Below are 12,867 nucleotides of genomic sequence, written 5' to 3'. Positions count from 1 at the left end.
ATAATAATCATTCATGCATCTGAAAATGTCGATCCGATTAACAATTATGTTATATTTAAACATCACAATTCCAGCCATAGCTAGTTCTATAAAGTAGTTGCCAGTGGGTTATTGCTCTCTTTCATGGAGACGAATATTGACAAGGATAGTGAGAGCAAGACCAGAGTACCGTACATATGAACACAGAACTGAGTACCGTTTTCGAACCCGTCTTGTTTGATTAGGTGTGAAAATAAATGCTTCTCCGTATGAAACATCGCGAGGTAGAGGGCATGGCCGGCCGGTCAGTACTGTATCCTCAGAGAAATGCATTAAAAACAAAAATGCTGTGGATGATTGATTGATCATCAAACTTCAGACCTCGATCTTAAATGCAAAGTTTATCAAATTAAAATAGGCGGGTCTTTGAGTCTGGTTCAGAGACAAATTGGAGAAGACACTTCAGGGATCATAAAATTAATATACAATTCATGTTTGCTTTATTATTTATAGAGATGATGATTAAGCTTTGCCATTCATCTCCTTCTTATGCAACCTTCATGTAGATTGAAAGGGGTAATTAAGGCGCTGCTACACACACACGCACGCACACAGAGGTTCTACAGAATCTGTCGAAACCAAACCTGCATACTCAAACTTTGATTTACTGATTTTTCGGTGTCTTCCTGAGAAATTAAGCACAGAAAAACAGTATACTAACTTGTCGGTTTAATAAATGTTTCTACTTGATTGGTATTCCCATAAAGAAAGATCCTCCTGGTGCCAAAATCCAACATCAGATGTCTCCGTTCCAACCGGCTGCCATGGTGACAAGTAACAAAACTCATCAAATTGATGACTTATGTCTTGCAAAATATCTGGCAAATCGATAAACGTGTCATCATCATCATCTCTTAATGGTGAGCTTAATGAATACTCCTGCGTCTCATTAGATGCCAAAGTACTATCCAGGGAGCAAGGAAGCATCAGCTCGGCTTCAGCTTCAGTTTCGCGGCCCTTTTGACCTGTCTTGCAGCTCAAGGTAGCTGCTAGGGCAGCGGCAGCTTGAATATCTTTGGGAGATGAACTAGCTGGACGTGGAAATTCATGAGCGAGTTCGGGAAAATTAAGGTGAGCTGAATGACCTTTAATTGTAAGGGCAGCTACATCGTGCGCTCGAGCCGCCATTTCTGGTGTTGAGAAAGTTCCTAGCCAAATTCTTGACTTCTTCTTTGGTTGCCGGATTTCGGACACCCATTTGCCCCAATGACGCATCCTTACTCCACGGTATGATGGATGCCTTCCGGCATTTCCTCTACTCTTAGCCTGTTTGTCACTTTCATAATTGTTTTCTGGGTCTTGATTTCGCTTAGAGCTGTTTTGGGACTCTTGTTTTGTGGAATCCTTCATTGTTGAAGGAAATGAAGAGGAGGAAGAGAAGGTTGAAGAAGAGAAATAAATTACAAGTGTGTGATGAAGAGCTTGAAACAAGGGATTATTTGCTACTAACTATGTAGTGCTAAGTCATTACAGTGAAGATATATAGAACAATGCAAGTATGCATCCATCAAAGAGATGGGTACTTGAAAGAGAAGGACAGGGACCTAGAGTTACCGTTGTGGTTATTTTGTTACATGTTTCGATTTTTAATAGAAAAAAAATTATCACCCTCTAAATTATAATTTTTTTAAACTTAATTCTCTCTCCTTTTTTAAAAATTACAATTTACATTTTAAATCATTATAATTTTTAAATTTAAAAAAGAAAATGAATCTATATTATTACATATAATAACTCAAAACATCCACCAACAACATATTAATTTAATAAAATTTCTCTAATTAGGTGTAGTTTTTCAATTTTCTCGATAAATAATGATTATAGTTTCATCTAGATTTATAACCTTGTGATTTTTTTAGAAAATTTTCTATCTTTGTACCTTAAGTTTGAATTTTTATAAACACATTTATTATTCCTATAATGTTTTACTTGTTTGCTAGACTTGTAGGGTGTTCAATAAATTTAGAGATTAGCCATAATACATATATATGGACCCAAATACTTGAATTATAAAAAAATATAATATTTAAATCTAAATCAAAACCTAATTTAGTTTTTTTAATCAAATTATTTAATCATTATAAAGTTTGCTCTCCTCGATAACATTCAAAATTCCCAATATTTTTGCAAGTGAAAAAGTTATTAGTTTGAAAACTCTAAAAACATCCCAAATTGAAGCTAGCAAGTTACTGTTGATAGAACCTTCATTTTTAAATCTTTATTAAAAACTTGTTGGGTGACAGGAGTGTGTAAAGCTTCTTGTTTTTGGCATGCTAAGTGTTTTTCTGGTACTTTTGTTTCTTATTTTCTCCTTTCATGAATTAATTTTGCATAATTAGTTGGGATTGTGCAGAGTAATTCTTAGAGGGAGGAACATTCCAAAACGAATGTGCACTGATATTTCATTTTCCATGACATTGTTATCCAGGAGAAGCCCTCTCCAGTTACATATTGTTGAAATATATGGTAAAGGTGGAACTAGGGAGTGTTTGGATTCGAAAACGTTAAAGTTGAGTTCCCTACTGGTTAAGGAATTGATTCAAGTGGATGGATATTTCTTGGGGTGTTTTTTTCCTTTTGTTGAATGATGCAAAATGTTAATAATGATTTTGTTTCTGTGTAATGATTATAATGCTCATGCTCTAATTTTCTTCCTAGTCAATTATAGCAAGAAAAATGTGGGCGTAGACTAAGTAATTTAAAAATATATTAAAATAGTTTTTTTTATTTTTTAAAAAATATTTTTATATCAGTACATTAAAATATCTGAAAAAATAAAAAAAATATTATTTAAAAAATAAAATAAAAATTAAATTCTTTTTAAAAACGTTTTAATTATGCTTTCAAAGTCAATGAGCAAAGAAAAGCAGTTGAAAGAGTGTACTTGCTTTGAGTGGTGGTTCAGTTGGTGCATGCTGAAATAGAGGATATTTGTTGAATTTGGGTAGCTGGACTTCGGGGAGGAGAAAAGGGCACCGGCGATGTCTATTTTATATCTAATAATAATATAATATTTAATATAATAGCTTTTTATGCATTAATTGAAATATAATGATAATCATGTATATGTTTTAAAATTTTTTGTTGATTTATTTTTTATATATTTATCAATGAAGATGAAAAGTATATTATACAACTTATAAACTATATATGTAATGTAAACTATAATTTTTTAAAGAATATACTCAAAGTAAAAGAATAATTAAACTATAGACAAGACATGATAATTTTTTTCTCTTTAATGATGCATAGCTTGTCTTTATCTTGTATTGTCGATTGCTTTTTGGCTGTCTCTCCTCGTGTCTTGGTTCGATGTCTTAACTGAATTATCTAGGCATTCAAAAGGAGGTAAATTACTAAAAGCACCATGTGTTTTAAGCCTGAGAACATTTTATATATCAAATTTTATTTATTATGGTTTACATTCTATTATTTATACAGTTAATTTCATATTATATACTGAATCATAAAATATGTGGAAATTACAATTTTGATATTTAGCATGTATTATGATTTTGTTATCACACAAAGTTCCATTATTAAGTGATTTTGATGGTTAAATATGGAATAGCCATCGCAGTAGCAACTAAATTTAATATATATATATATATATATATATATATATATATATATAATTTTAAAAAGTAGTTTTTGCATTGACAATTTTAAAATACAAACTCTTTCAAACATTAATTTATCATCTTTTTCATTGTAGTTTTTGCATTAACAATTTTAAAATACAAACTCTCAAACATTAATTTATCATCTTTTTCATTCAATTCTAGACTTGTCTTCTTTCTCTTGTCTTCTTCTTTCTCCTATTTTAAAATAAAAAGTGTAATAAATATGAAAAAAAAAGATATTGAGGTATCAAAAATTAATATTAATAAAAATAAGATATTTTATTAATGTTGTGATAACTCAAGCGGTAGTATATTTATTGATTGGTGTAAATCTATTTGTGAAATGTAAATTACTTTTGGAGAATGTGATAATAATCTTGGACTAATACTACATGAAACAAACAAAATAAAAGATGAATTTTTTATAGTATTGATAAAAAAAATCATAATAATTAGAAAAGCTTTTCAAATATAAAGTTATTATTGATAGCAAAGTTAGTGTGTAAAATGTCATTTTTATCTAACTATTATATTATTCAAGCTAAACAATATATATATATATAACATTTTCATGCATGATAAGAAAAATAAATATATGGATTAGCATAACTAACCTAACACACTGCTGCCTTTCTACACTAACAATATTTATATTAAAACTATATATTTTATGCTTTCCATTATGTATCAAAAAAAGCAAAGGCATATTTTTTTTATATAAAAAAAGTGTACCATAAATATTAGTGTAATTAGAAATTCACCCTAGAATAAAAAAAAAATTTCTTATTACCTAAATAATTTAAAAAGTGTTTGGAAGTATTGTAATAGTTGTTTTTCAAAGTATTTTTTATTTTAAAATATATTAAAATAATATTTTATTTTATTTTAAAAAATTATTTTTGATATTATCACATCAACATCAAGATAATTTAAAAATATCAAAAATATATTAATTTAAAATAAAAAAATAAAATTTTTTAAAATTTTTCAAAAACATTTTCTAATCCAAGTGCTAGTATCAATTAATGCAGCTAGTTTGAATTGAAAGTTGGGAAGATGTTCCAACACTTCTTCCCAATCTCATTATAACAAACATCCTAACCTTTATCATTTACAACAATCGATATTAATTCAAATTCAAAACTCAATCAAAATACACTTCTTAATCATAAAACCACACATGGATCGTTCTTTAATCTTCATCTTTCATCCAATCATCATAAATCATATCTTATCATATCCAACATTTCCTTATTTATTTTCAATATCCACTAAACTACTAGCATTTAGTAATTTCATATTAACCATAAAGAAATTGAATTCTAAAATAAACTATCATTTACTATATAAGTTCATATTAATTATACTATTCATACCCATGGTACTACAACATATATGACAGATTTAAGACTTTAAATTTACAAAGTTCCAAAAGGGAAATCAAAATTTATTACTTTTCTGAGGGGCAGTGATGAATAGCGAAACTAATATTTCATAGGGTAAAGAAATGACAGGAAAAATTATGTGATGTAGTGAAAGACGATATTATCCACGGCTCATTTGCCACAACTGCGAGCCGAGGATAAATAATTTTTTTTTAAAAAAAAAAAAAAAACAGATACATCAACCAGGTTTTCAGTTTGGATGGTACAGATACAATAGCTTCTAAGAAACTAAAGCTCAAACCTTGTAACTTCCTGGTGGTTATGGTCTAGGTAGCCTTATTAGCTTTTATTATTCACAACATTAAAGTACATGGAGCCAACAGCACAGCATCGTACTGTTCAGAGTCTGGCGTTGTGGAGCTGTTGCTTCAGCATAGGGCGGATATAATCATTGTAGCCATCAGGCAAAACAGAGTCATTCAGAGGATCCTTCCATGCTTCTTCATAAAGTTTGGGATACACATTTCCATCATAGCGGCCGAGAACCGACCCAAGGTAGTGATCAGTGTAATTAAATGCATCGACAAGTGCAATTGCATTGGGTCGGACCTAAACCATGACATCAGAAATCAGATTAGAGCTTAGATAACACAAGTAAAAGGATAAATTGAATAAATCACCTGAAACTCACCTGGGAATATAAAGACCTCAGCTGATCATTTGCAAGTGAAGCTTGCTTGGGGGTAATGCAGCCAGTAGAGAGGAAATCACCCAGATGTTTGTGAAGAAGGTTTAAAGCATAGATGTAGCAGAGATTCTGCAACTGTTGTTTCACCCCATTTCCAGGTATATCTTGCTGCAATTTGTCAAAGAACCTGGAAGATAAGGAAATTTTAGAAATTTGAACCATAAAATATAAAGAATCAGGATCAGCATCCAACTTTAATTTCTCAGATTACCGGATCACCAAAAAATGCAGGAAGTGAAATTAGCATGTATTATATCAAGATTTGGATATCTCAGATTCTGCTTTGTAAACAATATGATACGGAGAGCTTCTCCAATTCACTCAAAAATCAAAGCCAAGCTTGCATCACTTTACCAGATATCAGATATTGGTAAAGCAGAAATGGTTTACAATGTATAGGCATTTGGCTCATTGGTAGTGGACTCTTGGTTCTACCAAGAGACCACGGGTTTTCAACCCCATGCAAGAGGCATTGTTTTAAGACCCGACCTTGAGGTCGACCCGGCTCAATAGAGAAGTCACGGGTTTGCCGGGTTGACAACCTAGTTCAACCCAATAAATTGGAAAAAAAGTTAATTTGTTAAAGTCCTCTCCCACTCACACAAGGGTGAAAGTTTACAAGTTTACTTGTTTGTAGTGCTGCTCGTGAACGTGAGAGAGGGAGATAAGTGACTATCTAAGTCAAGAGCAAAGCTTTTTGATCAGAATGGATCAAAGGGAAAAGGAAGTTCTAAATTACAAGCTACAAGTCTCTTTCTCTACACCACAAGCAATCCATGAGAGGGGTTATGTTCAATTTGAAGAAAACCAGGTCTTGAGCGTCTTGGCCCCTTCACAATCTTCTCATATATCTCAACCTCTCAATATTCACATAAGGTTTAGTCATAATTATTAGCAAATATGTATTTTATACTATTCTGTATAGGAAAATCTTATGCACCAAGACTAGGGAAGACAGGAATTGGGATTTTTTTCTCGTGTAAAAATTCTCTTCTAATTGTTTTATTCTGCATGTGGCTGCCCGAGCTTTGTGAATTTGGAATTGTTCCCTAATTCAAAATGGCACTGTTTTTATCCCAAAAAAAAAAGGATCTCACCCAGGCTTTGCCAAGTCTCCTGGGTCACAAGGTACCCAGGTTTGATTGGGTAAATTTTCAAGTGGGTTTTTGTATGAACCCGGGCCAGTCTAGAACCCAGGTTAACCCGCTGGGCTGATACAGGTTTTAAAACTATTGCAAGAGGTGGCCAAGCTAGCCTCTCTTGTTTGCTGTTGGGGTCAGATTAATCCCCTGTGGTGGTGAGTAGTAAGTTCAGCTCCTCCTCTCTCCTAGCACTGACAACTTAACCACAAATCTATATCGGCTTATCAAAAAAATATGAAAAAAATAGTTGACAAAGTATTGTTAGTCAACTTCAGTTCTATTCATGTGTGTACCAGAAAGCCAAACACCTATTGTCCATGGGTAGTTAAATCTGACATGGCATGTTTTTAAGTTGGCACATGAAGATGAGTAAACTTACTTGGAAACAACAATTAATTGGCAATGAGCAACCGCAGCCTCAACTAGATCAGCAGAGAGTTCAGCAAAACCTGAAGCAAAAGGATGAATTAGTGGAAAGGCATGTGATCCATCAAGAAACATCTGCCCTTGAAAGAACCAAAAGGAATTACTCTATCAGTGCATGAGGGGAGCATATATCCAGTAGAATATATAAATTTCAATTTCATAATCAGATGCCAGTGTTTCTATCAACTCAATCAAACTGTTATAAAACTCTGTCAAAATTAGCCACCAGTAGGGGCTGATAAATGTTGTCTCGGACCTTGAAAAACAAATTCCCCTTGCTCCAACCATCTTCAAGTGCTCCCATGACATATTTGGTATAAACAAAGTATAAAAGAAGACAACTGACAGGAAAGGACTTCAACCTAAATCAAGGAAGAGAAAACATACCATCTTCAGGATTTGCAAATTTGCTAAGATTTTGAGCACGGGCAACGCACATCCTGGCAGACCTGGCTTCAAATGCCTCCAGCATTACACTAGGCTTTAACCAATCCTCGGCTGCATTTATGGAATAAATAACACCGACTTTAGCACATGCATATGCACTGTTTCATTACAGATGTTTTGGAGAAAATTAAGTTGATAAATTGCAATCAAAAAGCAAGTGTTTCAGGAACCAAGAATCACTGTCTAATCAAATTCGTTGAGAATAAATAATCCTAATGGTTTTATTTAATTAACTTATCATTCACCGAATTTTAACTACAAATATGAAAAGAGCTTAAAAAAGCACATAAGAGAAACGAAACTAACAATACATTACCTGTTTGAACTTCACAGCGACACTGCATAAGATCCTGGACTCTTCCCAAATAAGCTGTTGTTCCAATAGGCTTTTTTCCAGAACCAAGCTGAGAAACAGTCTTCACAAGAAACCTTGCAACCTACAGAAAACATTTGTTAAGTAGAACGTCAAAAACAGTTCAAATTATTATTATTAATGACTTAAATATTTGAATATGTGAAGAAGGCAGGAAAATTAAATTAGCCAAGAATATCATCTTTCAGAAAATATGGATGACAAAGTCCAGCCACCAGTTCTCCCTTTACAGCCCATCCTCTACCATGTCAGTTATGGATGTGCATCATATGCTTCCTAAACCAAATGTGTGTTAGATTCCCTGCATTTTATATGCGTGGGAAGGGCCAAGTAATTTGGTCAACAGTTTTGAAGGGTTTCAAGTTGGTCAGTCTTTCACTCTCAGACTCTGGTGCTCAGTATCCAATTCAAGTTTCCTAGGCAAGCTTTCGAGTCGAGAGTCTTACCTCATATTTCTTCTGTCTGTTTTTTTTTTCCAGACCATTTTTTTTTCTGGATCTTATACAAGGATCTTCTCTGATCTGCTATATGCAATGGTTCAGGGATAGAATTCCCTGGATGTAATTGGGGCTAAAGATTTTTAAGCGCAACCACTGTATTTCCCATCTTGGCCATGAAATGTTCTCTCTTCTTTGCCCACGAACATGCGCAGAGGTAAAATTGCATATATTATTGCAAATGCGCAATTGATTTGTAATTTCATTCTCCAATGTTGATATATCAAGCTCAATCTAGGGTTCTATCGTAACAAATATAAATGAAATAAGACATAATCTGCCATGTTCCATCAAAGAAATACCTTTATCACTACCTGTTACCGCATCTAAAATGGAAACACAGACATTATCATATGCAAGAATGGTGATACTCCATGATCCATACCTGTAAAAGGAGCACAACATTGTCTCCTTCATATGTACAGGCAGGGACATATACTGCAAACAATTCAGGAAGCCCACTGGCACAAAGATAACCATGGCCACCACACAGTTTCCTACATTCTTCAATAGCATCCTGCACCGAAGTGAATTTTTGTTTTTAAGAGATTAATGTGTTAGATCAATCATAACAAAAGAAAAGGACAAAAAAGTGTCATGCTTGAAGCTAGCACTATAGAACTCTGCCATCCAGACCCCGTTCCACAAAGATGTATTGTGCGTATGAAATAAAATAGTTAGGCCCAAGAGCATAATTGATTGCACAAGATAGAATAGCTAAAATACCATCATATGAAATTCTTTGTTTCATCCACTGTGACATTTGGAAAAATACTTAGGAATTATTAACAGTATGTCACAGATTTGTATTCTGCAAATGCATAAATTGGTTATCAGTGCTATTCTAGAATAATTGCTTTTTAGACAATAAAATGAACGTGACTGGTCATCCTTCCAGAATAGCATTATTCTGGTGAAACAATACAGGGAAGTAAGAGGAAACTGCTAAAAATAGGAGCATTGGGCCATGATTTTAGTTTTAAATTAAGATCACCAAGTTTAAGCTCAATGAATGAAGCTCAAAAGCACTTAAGCAGCTTGGCTTGTGAAACCTCATTATGCTGCCAATCCTTCAGAGAGCAACACTGAACCAAGTTCAAAGAAAAGGAAAATCAAACGATAAATTCTAGTAGAAAAATGTCAGTAATAGTTACATACAGCAGTGGCGGTGGTAGTCAAAGACTTCAAGCCTGCGGTACATGCATGAGCCTCAGGTAATGTAGAAAAATCATTAGCTTGCAACCTCTGGGTCACATCCGTATAAAGCCATTTCAGCCATTCACCAACAAATCTGAATGCATAGGCAGAAGCCAGCAAAGGAAATAGTCTATTTTGCTGGGTTTTGTAATCAATCACCTAAAACAGAGCAGATAACAAGAACATTAGAAACATTCTCAGGAAGCAACTAAAATATCAATGTCCAATCAGCCAGTAGAGAGAGAGGGGACCAAGAACACTTTCTAACACATTTTTCAAGATTATACTCCTTAGTTTGGAACAAAGAAACAGACGATACATATATGCAGTACCAAAATGGTCATTTCAACATAAGTTGTGACAGATTAACAGCCATTTCAACCTGTTAAACTACGGATGCATGTACAGCTGTATTGCTTACGTGCAGATGTCATGAGATTTACATGCATAACAGTCTTCACAATTTGGTATCATCGACAAAAACTAGCAAGGATGGAAAAGATCTGGACAGGGAGAGGGTTTTGCCCTCACTGTCTCGCCCTGATCAGGGCAGGTTCTATACCCGGAAGGCTGAAAAATAAATTTGTTAAATTTGTTTTTTCTTTTTTAGATTCATTCATACGTAGGTAGATAAATATTGTATGTAATGAGATATTATAAAATAACTAAGCATAAGTAAATTATAAAAAGAATTAAAATAATCAGTTAATTATGGGGCACACTGCAGATTGTGGTTATAGGCTTTATAGCAAATGCATTTTCCCAAAATGAAGATTAGCATAAAGAAATAGGTTTTATAGTATACCTGGGTCTCCACTCCATCCTGTGAACCAAACTGTCTGCGAACAGCACTATACCTTGTAGCAATACAAACTGCCCGAGACAAAGCAGAGGACGCATCAGCTACAATTGTTTGTCGCACAAACACCATAGTGCCATAAATCAACTGCCGTGGAACATTAGATTGCACACATTTCCCTTCCCTGGTAACCTGCAAGACTCTGAAACATCCAAAGAAAATTTCTAAATAAATCACATTAATCATGTAATGATAACATGTAAAGTTTTGTTATTATGAAAGATCACAATCTGAAACTCCCTGAACTTTTAGAGAAGTTTCATAATTTCACTACTGACTACTGGAGAACAAAAGGAAGCCACCAACCATTTCAATGCAAAATCTAGAAGTGGGGTCAATTCAAGATGACCAATTATGATCCTACAAGAAATTTGTGACATCTCAAAGCTGTGAGAGGAAAAGGAGAAAAGGGAGAGGTATGTGAGGTACCAACCTCATCAACATCTGGTTCCTTGGGATGCGAACATGATCAAATGTCAAAACACCATTATCCATGGTGTTATATGCCCCGTTTCCAAATTTCATTCCAATATCACCAATGGTTATGCCTGGAAGAGGCATGTGATCGTCCAGGCTCCTAAGCTGGACAATAAAACCTGAAATTTGCATTTTAATATATAGTTAATTAATACTCAGAAGACCATTTTCAAAATTGGAGATTCAGGCCGGGGGTTTGTTTCATGCTTACCATGCACTCCATGTTCTTCACCATTGGTTATAAGGCGTGCATAAACAACAGCGTGTGTGGAAACTTTACCCAGTCCTCCAGGCCACCACTGCAAAACAAAGTGCAGTAAAGATAGAATCCTTCTCCAGTAAGAAGAATAAAAACTCTTGATCCTGTTTTGGTCCATGCTTGCGCCAAATTCAATTCCATGCATCACATGGATGTTCGATCACATTAGCAGATAATATGAACACTTCTCTCCAGTCTCCGTACATGATATTAAGATCAGTCTCATACATTATCTCAAACTAATTAGTTAGGCTCTTAATGAGCAATTTACTTACTTTGCTTGATGTTAATGTAGGACTATGAATGACAAACTCATCCTTGTCAGGATCAAAGGTTGCAGTTGTTTCAAGCCCTTGAACATTGGATCCATGACCAAGTTCAGTTTGTGCATAGCAGCCAATTATCTGCATCTTATATGCCAATGGCAACCACTTCTGTTGCTGCTCTTCAGTGCCTTGTCCTCTAATAGCAGGTACAAACATTCCCTGCCCAATGCCAACCCCACCCACACACACAAGAAAAGAGGAGAAAAGGAAAAGAAAAAAACTCAGGGGCCTTGTCTATAATCCTCAAGAAAATGAACATGGAAAAGAGCACCTCGACCTTTAAATATCAAATCAACAAACATATTGAGAGAAACAAACAATGCAAAACAAGGTGTAGATTGCAGAGCTTACCCAATGAAGATCAGTAAAAGCAGGTTCATCCACGAAAAACCTTAGCCTACCAGCCTCTTCTTCTGTAACAAAACAACTTCCAAAGCTAAATCATAAAAAAAAAGGAAGATTGTAACAAAAACAATTAAGGGAAGGGATTAGCAGCATTGCAAAACAAAGTCAAACCCCAGGTTAAAGTCGGACGGACCAGTAAGGCGAAGCTCAAGGATACGTTTCCATGCATAAGTTGCTTTCCTCAGAGTGTTTTTGAACAATTCTTTCCTCCCTAACCGACTTCTGTTATCCTTTTGAAATGCCTGCAAACGCATCAATATAGAAAAAAAATCCAAACCAATTGAATTAGATGAAAAAAATTACTCCCATCAATGGGTAATAATAATAATAATAGATGACAAAAATTGAGCTAAAATACCAAAACATAAACTTAGTCTAAAGAAGCAATTAGCCCTCCAATTCCAAAGAAAAAACAGAAAGAAGAATACCGGATCGGAGGCCACAAGACGAGCCATGCGATCTGAGACTTCAAACGCGTGGCGAGAACCAGCCCACACGATCTTCATGGCATCCACATCGAACTGCGTCTTGCTCCTCTCGTGAGGCAGGATATCCACTCCTTCCATTTTCTTTTGTTTTTTTTTTAAATTCTAGTCGAAGAAATTCAATAAATTCATGCAAACAAATCAAGAACCAACAGATTCTACGAAGTAGGAAAGAGAGA

At 34.4% G+C, this 12,867-nt stretch overlaps 2 protein-coding genes across 2 annotated transcripts; both read right to left on the bottom strand.

Moving 5' to 3' along the window:
- Positions 1-448: 448 nt before the first annotated feature.
- LOC105130892 (Integrase-type DNA-binding superfamily protein) lies at positions 449-1,633 on the bottom strand. The gene has a single exon (XM_011033619.1). It carries the CDS (start codon positions 1,387-1,389, stop codon positions 709-711), a length of 681 nt encoding a protein of 226 aa, XP_011031921.1. The 5' UTR covers positions 1,390-1,633; the 3' UTR covers positions 449-708.
- Positions 1,634-5,131: 3,498 nt separating this feature from the next.
- On the bottom strand, positions 5,132-12,867 carry ACX1 (acyl-CoA oxidase 1). The gene is made up of 14 exons (XM_011033617.1): positions 12,632-12,867; positions 12,337-12,445; positions 12,150-12,211; positions 11,748-11,957; positions 11,425-11,512; positions 11,170-11,332; positions 10,683-10,878; positions 9,839-10,036; positions 9,066-9,197; positions 8,127-8,247; positions 7,751-7,861; positions 7,317-7,386; positions 5,739-5,922; positions 5,132-5,656 (listed from the first exon to the last, which is right to left on the bottom strand). The coding sequence occupies exons 1-14, from the start codon at positions 12,767-12,769 to the stop codon at positions 5,447-5,449; spliced, it is 1,992 nt and encodes a 663-aa protein (XP_011031919.1). The 5' UTR covers positions 12,770-12,867; the 3' UTR covers positions 5,132-5,446.

This window comes from Populus euphratica, unplaced genomic scaffold (genome assembly GCF_000495115.2).
Source record: "Populus euphratica unplaced genomic scaffold, PopEup_1.0 scaffold43.1, whole genome shotgun sequence".
Lineage (NCBI taxonomy): Eukaryota > Viridiplantae > Streptophyta > Magnoliopsida > Malpighiales > Salicaceae > Populus > Populus euphratica.
Note: the sequence above shows the minus strand (reverse complement) of the source record. Positions and strands in the feature narration are given on the sequence as shown.

What these genes read in the sequence shown, in the direction of transcription:
- LOC105130892 (XM_011033619.1), bottom strand. Translation starts at nt 1,389, where the DNA reads ATGAAGGATTCCACAAAACAAGAGTCCCAAAACAGCTCTAAGCGAAAT.
- ACX1 (XM_011033617.1), bottom strand. Translation starts at nt 12,769, where the DNA reads ATGGAAGGAGTGGATATCCTGCCTCACGAGAGGAGCAAGACGCAGTTC. An exon ending in TGACTACCACCGCCACTGCT is followed by an intron (nt 9,198 to 9,838) that starts GTATGTAACTAT and finishes ACTTCGGTGCAG; the next exon opens with GATGCTATTGAAGAATGTAG. An exon ending in TGAGGTCTTTATATTCCCAG is followed by an intron (nt 5,657 to 5,738) that starts GTGAGTTTCAGG and finishes GTCATGGTTTAG; the next exon opens with GTCCGACCCAATGCAATTGC.